The 13972-nt window shown below is 36.5% G+C and overlaps 1 protein-coding gene across 1 annotated transcript; it reads right to left on the reverse strand.

The window, feature by feature from the left end:
* Positions 1-7498, reverse strand: LOC131943786 (putative G-protein coupled receptor 139). The gene is made up of 3 exons (XM_059304063.1): positions 7359-7498; positions 3790-3971; positions 1-820 (listed from the first exon to the last, which is right to left on the reverse strand). The coding sequence occupies exons 1-3, from the start codon at positions 7404-7406 to the stop codon at positions 1-3; spliced, it is 1050 nt and encodes a 349-aa protein (XP_059160046.1). The 5' UTR covers positions 7407-7498.
* Positions 7499-13972: the final 6474 nt, after the last annotated feature.

Here is a 13972-nt window from a genome sequence, read left to right on the forward strand (position 1 = left end):
CTAATAAACTTGAGACCTCCCTAGCCTGACTGTTCGTATAAAACTGGTGGCCATGGTTGTAGTTGGCCGTCCATGGGTGATTGTAGTTGGCCGTCCATGAATCACAAACTGTCCCCGTCTAAATATACCGGCCAGGTCCTGTCTGAACTTGGTACCGGAGCCACAGTACAGCAGGAAGTTGAGAGCGTTGTTCAGGTACTGGAACAAGTTGACTGCGGCGAATACGAGGTTGGCGCGAGCAACGTCCTGCTCGGTTCGAATCCTCTCCTGCCACGAGGGGTAGAGGATAAAAAACAGGCTGACTGGCGCAGTGGTTAGCACGAACACCAGGTTCAGCATAAGCAACACGGCCGTCATGGATGACGTCTTGTTTCTAGGCAACGGCTGAGCTGACGCCTCAAGGATGGGCCCGACCCGCCGGGACTTCCGTTTGCTGGCAAGAACTCCCAGAACAATGCTGGTGTTTCCCGCCAAAAGTACAACACATGGCACTAAGCAGAAGACGGAGAAGTCTATCCACGGCCACGTGAAGGACAGGAAGTTTTCGTACTCGGGGTAGAGTTCCGAACACGTGATCAGGGTGTGGTTCCCGCCCCGCCCCATGCCGTACACGAAGTGGCTGTTGAGAGCCAGTAGCAGGCACGTGATGCCCGCAACAGCCGCTGTCGACGTGAGACGGGTGCAGTAGGAGCGGACTTTGTGCGGCGCGAACACGGAGATGATGCGCTCGCACGTGAAGGCGACCAGGATCCAGACGGAGATGTGCAGGGAGGAGTAGACGGTCATTACGTGCATCTTACATCCGGGTTCTGACAGCAACCTGATAGAGAGATCATACAAACATGTGTTTTTAAAAAAAAACTCAGCGTTATAATATAAGGCTTGCAATTGGTTTTAATGAAGTGATGTTTTCCAAAATGTTTGTTCATAATTCATTTCTTAATTACCAGTACATTTTTGAATAACCTCAATACACCCCACCCCCACCCCCTCCTGGAGAGATACCTGAAACTCTGGTTTGAAGAAATGGTTAAAGATAAAAGTGGGTATAGTTGATGTATGTAATGTAGAGTATGAAGTGTGTATAAGCGAACCGCATTAGCGTTACATAATATGTTCACTATCAACTTAGACATTTTTCTGCCGGTGGGGTGTTGGACGCTCTACGGTGGTGGTGTGGGGTGGGGGTAATGCCTCACTACCCGAGAGTTCCCTGAAAAAAAAACACTGGCACATGTCTGGCACAATCCCCACAGAGATGTGTTAGTCAAATAAAGACACCCCACACTGCCTACAACCACTTAGAAGAATAAAAACACCTCACACTGCCCTCTACCACTTAGAAGAATAAAAACAGCTCACACTGCCCTCTACCACTTAGAAGAATAAAAACAGCTCACACTGCCCTCTACCACTTAGAAGAATAAAAACAGCTCACACTGCCCTCTACCACTTAGAAGAATAAAAACAGCTCACACTGCCCTCTACCACTTAGAAGAATAAAAACACCTCACGCTGTCTACTACCACTTAGAAGAATAAAGACACCTCACGCTGTCTACAACCACTTAGAAGAATAAAGACAGCTCACACTGCCCTCTACCACTTAGAAGAATAAAGACAGCTCACACTGCCCTCTACCACTTATAAGAATAAAGACACCTCACGCTGTCTACAACCACTTAGAAGAATAAAAACACCTCACGCTGTCTACTACCACTTAGTAAAATAAAGACAGCTCACACTGCCCTCTACCACTTAGAAGAATAAAGACAGCTCACACTGCCCTCTACCACTTAGAAGAATAAAGACACCTCACACTGCCCTCTACCACTTAGAAGAATAAAGACAGCTCACACTGCCCTCTACCACTTAGAAGAATAAAGACAGCTCACACTGCCCTCTACCACTTAGAAGAATAAAGACACCTCACGCTGTCTACTACCACTTAGAAGAATAAAGACAGCTCACACTGCCCTCTACCACTTAGAAGAATAAAGACAGCTCACACTGCCCTCTACCACTTAGAAGAATAAAGACAGCTCACACTGCCCTCTACCACTTAGAAGAATAAAGACAGCTCACACTGCCCTCTACCACTTAGAAGAATAAAGACACCTCACACTGCCCTCTACCACTTAGAAGAATAAAGACACCTCACGCTGTCTACTACCACTTAGAAGAATAAAGACACCTCACGCTGTCTACTACCACTTAGAAGAATAAAGACAGCTCTCTCTAGGGACTAACTCCAAAGGTAGCAGCCCAACGTTCCCTCTAAGGAGAAAAAGCTAGTGATCAACGTGTATTTTGTGTGTGCTGTGTTCTAAAAGTCTTATACAAGGATGCATGGATTTACAAAACTACTGCGAGGCTGGTTAAAAGATACTTCAGAACGTAAGGTAGCACTAGGTGATAATTAAACATGTTGCCGCTTCTAATTAACAATCGTTAATTAAAGATATTAAGTTTCCTGACATTCCAGAGTTCACCTGAAATTCCGGAGGTCACCTGAAATTCCGGAGGTCACCTGACATTCCAGAGTTCACCTGAAATTCCGGAGGTCACCTGAAATTCCGGAGGTCACCTGACATTCCAGAGGTCACCTGACATTCCAGAGGTCACCTGACATTCCAGAGGTCACCTGAAAATCTAGAGGTCACATGACGTTCCAGAGGTCACCTGACGGACACCTGACATTTCTGAGGTCACATGACATTCGGCAGCTCGCAGCTTGAGTCGCTCACTTCCTGTCACGACGTGTGTATCACGTGATGTGGCAACCTTCTCATCTACTAATTAAAAATAATTACGCAAACATTTGTATTGGCTCGACGTTAATACAGTCAGGAACTCTAGCTTAACATGAAATGTGAAACAGATTAGTGCCATCATTTCATAATGCCAAGTGTCAGTGTTTAGTGTTACCGGATGTTTAGTTTCCTGACTTTATATCATCACCTGACTTTATATCATCACCTGACTTTTTATCATTACCTGACTTTATATCATTACCTGACTTTATATCATTACCTGACTTTATATCATTACCTGATTTTATATCATTACCTGATTTTATACCATTGCCTGATTTTATATAATTACATGATTTTTATATAATTACATGATTTTATATCATTACCTGATTTTATACCATAACCTGATTTTGTATCATTACCTGATTTTATATCATTACCTGATTTTATATCATTATCTGATTTTGGTATCATTACCTGATTTTGTATAATTTCTAGATTTTGAATCATTACCTGATTTTATATCATTACCTAATTTTACATCATTACTTTATTTTGTATCATTACTTGATTTTGTATCATTACCTGAATTTGTATGGTTTCCCGATTTTCATTATATTATGAAACGATTATGTACCATTAACTAATTTTGTATCATTACCAGATGTTGTATCATCATGGTGTATCTTCACGTTGTACATTGCCTGATATTTACATCGTTACCTGATGCTATACCATAATCAGATATTGTATCATGACATGTTGTTTGTATCATCATGTTGTATCATTACCTGAACTTGTATCGTTATTTCATCGTGTATCACCATGTTGCATCATGACGTTGTATCATCAAGTTGTATCATAAACTTGTATTATTGCCTGATGTTGAATCATGACGTTGTATCATGACATTGTATCATAACGTTATATCATGACGTTGTATCATGTTGTTGTATCACGACATTGTATTACGACATTGTATCACATTGTATCATGACACTGTATCACATTGTATCCTGACATTGTATCATTACCTGACATCGATGCCACTGACCCGCTTGATGAACTGTCTAAGCAGACCCGTGTTGAGCACCAAGATGTCGGCCAGAGATAGAGCCATCAGGTACACCGACGTCTGGGAGGTTCGCCTGGTTAGCACGACAATTGACAAAATGTTGCCCATAGTTCCTATCGTCAGCAGAATTGGGGACATCACCTGCAGGGTGGGGTATGTGGGGTGTGTGGGGGAATGTGGGGGTATTTGGGGGTATGTGGGTGTGGGGGTATGTGGGGGTTGGGGGTATGTGGGTGTGGGGGTATTTGGGGGTATGTGGGTGTGGGGGTATGTGGGGGTTGGGGGTATGTGGGGGTATGTGGGTGTGGGGGTATGTGGGGGTGGGGTGTGGGGGTATGTAGGGGTGGGGGGTGTGGGAGGGTAGGGAACAAAAACATCAAAATGAAAACTTAAACGTGTGGTGTCAGTACATAACTAGCCTTATGTCAGTGACATTAGGCTGACATTAGATAATCAGAAATTGGTGACACTAGACTCATGGCACACTGACATCTGTGACATCTGATGACACTAGTGACATTCTCCTCACGTCAGCGATGTTAAACCTACAGAATAGGCTAGCCACCAAGTCTAAATTCACAGCCATGACGGTTACTCATGTTCTCAAGTAGATCTACTGGCCAGGTTACCCTTGTTCTCAAGTAGATCTACTTGCCGGGTTACCCTTGTTCTCAAGTAGATCTACTGGCCAGGTTACCCTTGTTCTCAAGAACTTGTTATCTACGCTACAGGGAGCCCTCCCCGTCTATAGCGAGAGTCACCCCCTGGAGTGTCCTGACCGGATGTACTCACGGCTGGGGCACAGGTTTCTTAAGTTTTCTTTATTACATCACTTCCGTTACACACTCAGCATAATTTAGGGTTGGAAAAGTGTGTAAGAGTGTTTTTTTAGGGGTGGGGGAGGGGAGTTGGTGTAAACTCGTGATTTTTATTTATAAAATACACTTTCAGCTGTGCTGGTGTAATATATATATATATATATATATATATATATATATATATATATATATATATATATATATATATATATATATACAGTGCCGGCGCCAGTCTATTTAGCGCCCTAGGCAAAACTTCTTAAAACGCCCCCTCTTACACACATTAATTACTAAAACATATGTTTAAGAAAACATTTAATTAAAAGTGATATATTAATTTTTTATCAATTTCATACATGTTATAAGTAAACATCAAAATCAAATTTTATCTTGCCTCCTTCGTTTCAAAAGTTTGTACTAATTCCTTAAATTACAGTTTGCAAGCGTAATCGCATTTTATTGAAATTGTTGCTTATTCCACGAGTCTACTTTGTACTTTACGACATAGCCACCCCCCTCCCCTTTGAAAATTTTAAGTGCATCTCCACCCTCCCGGGAGAAAAAATTTGAAAAAAAAGAAACACTGGAAATAAAGTTCTTGTAGATTTGGGCTCTTTGCAGACCTCCCAAGGTGAGTTCCAAAAAACGGAACTTACCTGTTTTAAGTTTGATTGTCTTTAGTTATAATTGTAAATTGTCTATATTGTGTGACTATTTAACAATTTTTTAAATTGTTTTGAAAAATAAAAGATTATAAATATTATAGATTCCAACCTTAAATTGTTATATATGAATCCTTTAGGAGCGGTTGAAAAGTATGATAAGACTATTAATTAAATGTTTAATTTACGTCTAAGACTGTATGTCTACTAACATTAAGAATTGCAATCTACAACGGCTACTAATGTATTTGTTTTTCAACTTGATAATGCTAAAAAAACCCCTACCAAACTATTTTGTTTAGAACTTAAGCTCTAAATAATTTTTACAATTGCATATAATTATTTAAAGTTGTATTTATATGTAAGCGGTGAACCTAAGGTGTAGGAATTTGAAACGAATGTAAAGTTAAGCAATGAATTATCTCCCATTTGAAAATCCGAATGCCAAAATTTTATTCAAGGGAAATAACTGTCATAAGAATAGCTAAATTAACCAAGTGTAACTCAGACATGTTTAAAAACACAATAAAACGCTATAAATTTCTTTACAATTATAACAAATCTTTTATTAGCTATGTAATCTGAAAAAAAACAATATATTTTACCTATTGAGTACTTAACTGTAGGTTTTATTAGAAAGTCTAAAAGTGGTAGCTTTATTATAACATACTTCTGTTCAATTTGATGACATGCGCCTAATTGTGTATTTTGAATGAAGTTTCTAAGAAAATTTTGGATCCCCTACATAAAGGGACGTCTTTCAAAAAATCAATCACGGGTTTTAGACATTTTTAGAATTATTGATTAAATCTAACAAATTATAATTTAAAAAAAAACAAAAACAAATTTTACGGTTAGTTATAAATTACATCCTATTTAATATTATATAATAATACTTTAAGAGTGTAAATATATTTTAAACTAGAGAAGGTCTACATTTCTTTGTAGTGTGCTCCGCGCTGAATTGAAATCATCTAACTTACGATAAATTCGACTACTCGATATACTCTCGGCCTGGGTGCCGAAATAGATCGCTACTCCTTTCTATAAGTTATTAATTATTAGGTACTTTTTGATAATAGCAATTAAACCTTTTGCACCCCCACTAGGGATGGCGCCCAGGGCGACAGCCTAGTTAACCTTTTAGGTTGCGCCGGCCCTGTATAGGCTATATACACACACACTAATTTTAACATACAATGGTGATGTAGTCTACTTACCGTCCACTGATATATATATATATATATATATATATATATATATATATATATATATATATATATATATATATACACACTAACTTGATATATACACACACTAACTTGATATATACACACACTAACTTGATATACACACACACTAACTTGATATATACACACACACTAACTTGATATATACACACACTAACTTGATATATACACACACACTAACTTGATATATACACACACACTAACTTGATATATACACACACTAACTTGATATATACACACACACTAACTTGATATATACACACACTAACTTGATATATACACACACACTAACTTGATATACACACACACTAACTTGATATATACACACACACTAAATTTAACATAGGACGGTGATGTAGTCTACTTACCGTCCACTGATATATACACACACTAACTTGATACACACACACACACACTAACTTGATATACACACACACTAACTTGATATATACACACACACTAAATTTAACATAGGACGGTGATGTTGTCTACTTACCGTCCACTGATATACACACACACTAACTTGATATATACACACACACTAACTTGATATATACACACACACTAACTTGATATATACACACACTAACTTGATATATACACACACACTAACTTGATATATACACACACTAACTTGATATATACACACACTAACTTGATATATACACACACACTAACTTGATATATACACACACTAACTTGATATATACACACACTAACTTGATATATACACACTCACTAACTTGATATATACACACACACTAACTTTAACATACAATAGTGATGTAGTCTACTTACCGTCCAGAGGAAATAATTCGCCACATCCTCCACCAACTGGTCACTCATGACTAGCGGTCAGTTCCAGCCATGACTTCCTGTTGCTGGTCACCTCCAGCCATCGATTCCAGTTGCTGGTCAGTTCCAGAAATAACTTCCTGCTACTGGTCAGCTGATGACCATTGAAAAAAAAATCTCAAATTTATTTTAGTATTTACTCTATATTTTGTTCGACATTATTTTTTTTGTGCGTGTTATTATTTTTATGTGCTAAATCTATGACATACACATATTAGACGTACCTACACTCCCATTACGATATATCTGTGAATGTATACATATATTTAAACACACGTATGACAGAGTTAAGTAATATCCTAGTGAGTATAACCTCATGTTTGGCTTGAAGCAACACTGGAAGAAACATTGCACATGGAGTCACGTGATGGTGTATGTCTGGGGCTGGGGATATTGATGGGGTAATTAGTTGTCACGTCAAGACCTCCATCAACAGATCACAAACGTGATGGGGAGGGATGGGAGGGGTTGAATAGGGGGTAGAGTACGGGTGGGGGGAGGGCGGTAGCTGGTGCACGACTCGTGAGTGCCGAGCTAATTGCCCGCGACTTCCTCTTTCATTTTTTTTGTCGATCAGATGCTGATTATCTTCTCTTTTTTCTTCTTCCAATCTTGATTTTTTTTATTTTTTCTTCTTCCAATCTTGAATTTTTTTTCTTCTTCCAATCTTGATTTTTTTTTTCTTCTTCCAATCTTGATTATTTTTTATTTTTTCTTCTTCCAATCTTGATTTTTTTTTTCTTCTTCCAATCTTGATTATTTTTTATTTTTTCTTCTTCCAATCTTGATTTTTTTTTCTTCTTCCAATGTTGATTATTTTTTTTTTTTCTTCTTCCAATGTTGATTATCTTCTCTTTTTTCTCCATTCTTTCCTCGTTGTTTTAATTTGTGACTTATTAAAAAGTCTTTAAAAAAATGTCCGATGACTTTTTCTGTCGCAATATTGTTTTAACTTTCTGCGATTTCTGTTGTGACATTTTGTCTGACATTATTTCCCCTTATACATGTGACATTTTTTTCTGATATTATTTCCCATTAAACATTTTTGCTGTGACATTTTTTCTGAGATTTATATATATATATATATATATATATATATATATATATATATATATATATATATATATATATATATATATATATATATATATATATATATATATTAGATATGACAATTTTCCTTAGAGTATTTTTACACCAGTTTACACTTTCCCCGAGACGGTATTTCATCTGTTGTAAAAATTAAAAAGGCTGGTGGTCTTCAATTAGATTTACAACGGTAAACTATCTTTAATTCATCTTCAGCAGATTAACAGGGGATAAATGTTGTCACTATAATTAAATGTTTATTACTGATTCTTCAACCAGTACAATTTGTTCTGCATTTGTCGTTGACTTTGTGCGTGAAGGCAGCGCACAAATTGAAAAATCCAAGAATTCGATCGGTTATATCCATTCCAGTTTGTTTCCTCTAGATTGTTTCATTACACAATCAACCAGTCAACGAAATACTCATGTCGTATTCCGATGTGTAATATAAATGTTTCTGATAATTTGCAATTATATGTCAATTGAATGACCTTAGTCTAGCAAACTTATAAGTTTATAATCCAAACGTCTATGAATTTGCGCCATTATCATTTGTAAATTTACAGTTTTCAATTATCATTTAGGTTGAAACAAAGTAACAAAGCAGTAGCAGTCGTCGTGTTGTACCATGTTTACATCATTTAGTAGGTTTAGTTACCTTTACTATATGTAAATTTCGGTATTAAGACTTGTTATGAAAAAAAAAATTCATAAAAAACGTTTTAATAACAAGCTTTTATGTAATGATGCACTAAAAAGTAGAAAATAAATTATAGACTACTATTTAAATAACTATAAAGAAAAGCGTGGGTCACTTTAGTATCTATTGGATACCTTTACTAATGTTAAGGAAGACACCCACGCTTTTCTTTATAGTTATTTAAATAGTAGTCTATAATTTATTTTCTACTTTTTAGTGCATCATTACATAAAAGCTTGTTATTAAAACGTTTTTTATGAATTTTTTTTTCAGTACTTTACATGTTTTATTTACAATAGGGTTACATGACTAAAAACCATTGCGCGCCTACTGAACATCACGTTCAGTAGGCGCGCAATGGTTTTTGAACGCAGCCATTACGTGATGGCGCAGCTATTGAAGGTGATGACGCGTGTGGTGTGGTTGGCTAGACATGCCTACTAATTCGGTCCAAATTTTAATTAATTAATAAAAAATTAATTAGGCATCCAATTAAGTCAAATTTAGTTTCAGATTGCATTGTCTTCATGTCTTGACCCACGTGCCAACTGTGAATCGTATCGGTCAAGTAGAAGTTTCCGAATTTTCACTCCTGCGTTTCCGTCAAGACTGACGACAGAGGAAGTGAGTTAAATAAAAGCTTGTAAAAAAAAAATTCATAAAAAACGTTTTAATAACAAGCTTTTATGTAATGATGCACTAAAAAGTAGAAAATAAATTATAGACTACTATTTAAATAACTATAAAGAAAAGCGTGGGTCACTTTAGTATCTATTGGATACCTTTACTAATGTTAAGGAAGACACCCACGCTTTTCTTTATATTTATTTAAATAGTAGTCTATAATTTATTTTCTACTTTTTAGTGCATCATTACATAAAAGCTTGTTATTAAAACGTTTTTTATGAATTTTTTTTTCAGTACTTTACATGTTTTATTTACAATAGAGTTACATGACTAAAAACCATTGCGCGCCTACTGAACATCACGTTCAGTAGGCGCGCAATGGTTTTTGAACGCAGCCATTACGTGATGGCGCAGCTATTGAAGGTGATGACGCGTGTGGTGTGGTTGGCTAGACATGCCTACTAATTCGGTCCAAATTTTAATTAATTCATAAAAAATCAATTAGGCATCCAATTAAGTCAAATTTAGTTTCAGATTGCATTGTCTTCATGTCTTGACCCACGTGCCAACTGTGAATCGTGTCGGTCAAAGTAGAACTGTCCGAATTTTCACTCCTGCGTTTCCGTCTAGACTGACGACAGACTGACGAGGAAGTGAGTTAAATAAAAGCTTGTAAAAAATTCATAAAAAATTCATAAAAAACGTTTTAATAACAAGCTTTTATGTAATGATGCACTAAAAAGTAGAAAATAAATTATAGACTACTATTTAAATAACTATAAAGAAAAGCGTGGGTCACTTTAGTATCTATTGGATACCTTTACTAATGTTAAGGAAGACACCCACGCTTTTCTTTATAGTTATTTAAATAGTAGTCTATAATTTATTTTCTACTTTTTAGTGCATCATTACATAAAAGCTTGTTATTAAAACGTTTTTTATGAATTTTTTTTCAGTACTTTACATGTTTTATTTACAATAGAGTTACATGACTAAAAACCATTGCGCGCCTACTGAATATCACGTTCAGTAGGCGCGCAATGGTTTTTGAACGCAGCCATTACGTGGTCGTGATGGCGCAGCTATTGATGACGCGTGTGGTGTGGTTGGCTAGACATGCCTACTAATTCGGTCCAAATTTTAATTAATTAATAAAAAATTAATTAGGCATCCAATTAAGTCAAATTTAGTTTCAGATTGCATTGTCTTCATGTCTTGACCCACGTGCCAACTGTGAATCGTATCGGTCAAGTAGAACTGTCCGAATTTTCACTCCTGCGTTTCCGTCTAGACTGACGACTGACGACTTACGACAGACAGAGGAAGTGAGTTAAATAAAAGCTTGTAAAAACGTTTTAATAACAAGCTTTTATGTAATGATGCACTAAAAAGTAGAAAATAAATTATAGACTACTATTTAAATAACTATAAAGAAAAGCGTGGGTCACTTTAGTATCTATTGGATACCTTTACTAATGTTAAGGAAGACACCCACGCTTTTCTTTATAGTTATTTAAATAGTAGTCTATAATTTATTTTCTACTTTTTAGTGCATCATTACATAAAAGCTTGTTATTAAAACGTTTTTTATGAATTTTTTTTTCAGTACTTTACATGTTTTATTTACAATAGAGTTACATGACTAGAAACCATTGCGCGCCTACTGAACAATGGTTTTTGAACGCAGCCATTACGTGATGGCGCAGCTATTGAAGGTGATGACGCGTGTGGTGTGGTTGGCTAGACATGCCTACTAATTCGGTCCAAATTTTAATTAATTAATAAAAAATTAATTAGGCATCCAATTAAGTCAAATTTAGTTTCAGATTGCATTGTCTTCATGTCTTGACCCACGTGCCAACTGTGAATCGTATCGGTCAAGTAGAACTGTCCGAATTTTCACTCCTGCGTTTCCGTCTAGACTGACGACTGACGAGGAAGTGAGTTAAATAAAAGCTTGTAAAAAAAATTCATAAAAAACGTTTTAATAACAAGCTTTTATGTAATGATGCACTAAAAAGTAGAAAATAAATTATAGACTACTATTTAAATAACTATAAAGAAAAGCGTGGGTCACTTTAGTATCTATTGGATACCTTTACTAATGTTAAGGAAGACACCCACGCTTTTCTTTATAGTTATTTAAATAGTAGTCTATAATTTATTTTCTACTTTTTAGTGCATCATTACATAAAAGCTTGTTATTAAAACGTTTTTTATGAATTTTTTTTTCAGTACTTTACATGTTTTATCTACAATAGAGTTACATGACTAAAAACCATTGCGCGCCTACTGAATATCACGTTCAGTAGGCGCGCAATGGTTTTTGAACGCAGCCATTACGTGGTCGTGATGGCGCAGCTATTGATGACGCGTGTGGTGTGGTTGGCTAGACATGCCTACTAATTCGGTCCAAATTTTAATTTATTCATAAAAAATCAATTAGGCATCCAATTAAGTCAAATTTAGTTTCAGATTGCATTGTCTTCATGTCTTGACCCACGTGCCAACTGTGAATCGTGTCGGTCAAGTAGAACTGTCCGAATTTTCACTCATGCGTTTCCGTCTGGACTGACGACAGAGGAAGTGAGTTAAATAAAAGCTTGTAAAAAGCCATAAAAAATTATCTATTCGGTACAATATATTAATTTTCTTCTCTCTTAAAATTTCGGCAAGAGTATCGTCTTCCACCCACTCACTTCTTCCGTATGATATTTTACTGAACGGATAGCGATTCAAGAATCCGTGGTATTTGTTTCTCTTTAATACAGTGATCCAGGCAAGATGTAATGCAATCAAGTAAAAGTATCTAATCTCTCACGCTGAAATTGAGAGCATTTTTAGAATCACGTCATTTCTTAACAAAACTGGGTGGTCAAATCGTAGAATTAAGCGTTAATACAATTGGTTTCTATTCTAAGTGTTTAAAGAGTTATCTGCTCACCTATCCAGTACAAGCCTTACAATTTTTGTAGGCGAAAAAGCGCCACCCCCCCCCCCCCCCCCCCCCCCACGCACCATCTTGGACAAAGTTGTAGAGCGGGTTTTAAACGTCACAAACTTTTTTTTTTTTTTAAAAGTAAAGTTTAACTCACTTTTTTTGTAAAATTTTAGTCTTTGGAAAAGCTGGAAAGTGGTTTTATCCTGTCATATGCTTTAAAATTAAACAATCAAGGTGGAAAACAGTTAAATCGGTATGTAAAGGCGTGTAGCTGTTAAATTTCTTAACTTTGACAATCTATAATTCAAAACTGCAGCTTAATAAGTTAAATTGAGCTTTTGATTTTTTTCCAGACCCCTTTTGGCGCCCCCTATGGTCGCCCCACCACTCCCCTCTAGCTACGGCTCTGTGCAAATTTGGACTATGTTGTCAATCAAAGAAACACTGACAGAAGAAACTAAAAAAAAAATAGATATAAAATATATAAAATTGTAAAATTCTGAACATTTTATTCATAATCAAGTAAGAGAGATAACTTTAAAATTGGATTAAAAATTTAAAAAACCTGGGTTGTCTTTCTTGACAAACTATTTAAAACCGTTGAACTAGTTGAGGAAAGTTTGCCTGTGACGAATGCAACATGAGGGAGGAGGGAGTGATGGAAAAATGTGAAGGTGGCTACTTTTTTGTATCGTGTAGGAATAAAATCGAAATGTATAGAGGACCCATCCTAGAACAAGAAATAATAGAAGCTATCCAAAAATAAAAAAGCAATAAGGCCCCAGGAGAGGACAGAATCACTGCGGAGATGCTAAAGGCAGACCCAAAAAAAGGTGCAGAAACTCTATCAGGGATCTTCAATAAAGTATGGAATGAAGAAAATGTCCCAGATTCTTGGAAACGGGGAATCATCATCAAATTATCCAAAAAGGGCGACTCTCTCTCCCCCACACTCCCATTCTCTCTCTCAAACTCCGCCCCACACACTGTCATTCTCTCTCTCAAACTCTCCCCTTAATGTTTGTGAGAACTGGAGAGGCATTAATCTTCTGTCAGTACCAGGGAAAGTCTTCTGCAGAGTCCTATTACAAAGAATGAGGAAAGGAATTGATGGGATCCTCCGTGAAGAACAAGCTGGCTTCAGGGCCAACAGGTCATGTAACGACCAAATATTTGTCTTGCGCACTATAGTGGAACAGT

Source organism: Physella acuta, unplaced genomic scaffold (genome assembly GCF_028476545.2).
Source record: "Physella acuta isolate Inbredline_101_S28 unplaced genomic scaffold, ASM2847654v3 ptg000466l, whole genome shotgun sequence".
Lineage (NCBI taxonomy): Eukaryota > Metazoa > Mollusca > Gastropoda > Physidae > Physella > Physella acuta.

Bases quoted from the DNA above. Each gene is read 5' to 3' on its own strand.
- LOC131943786 (XM_059304063.1), bottom strand. From the start codon at position 7,406: ATGAGTGACCAGTTGGTGGAGGATGTGGCGAATTATTTCCTCTGGACG. The intron at 3,972-7,358 runs GTAAGTAGACTA...CCCACCCTGCAG, and splicing joins CGAATTATTTCCTCTGGACG to GTGATGTCCCCAATTCTGCT. The intron at 821-3,789 runs GTAATGATACAA...TCTCTCTATCAG, and splicing joins GTCAGTGGCATCGATGTCAG to GTTGCTGTCAGAACCCGGAT.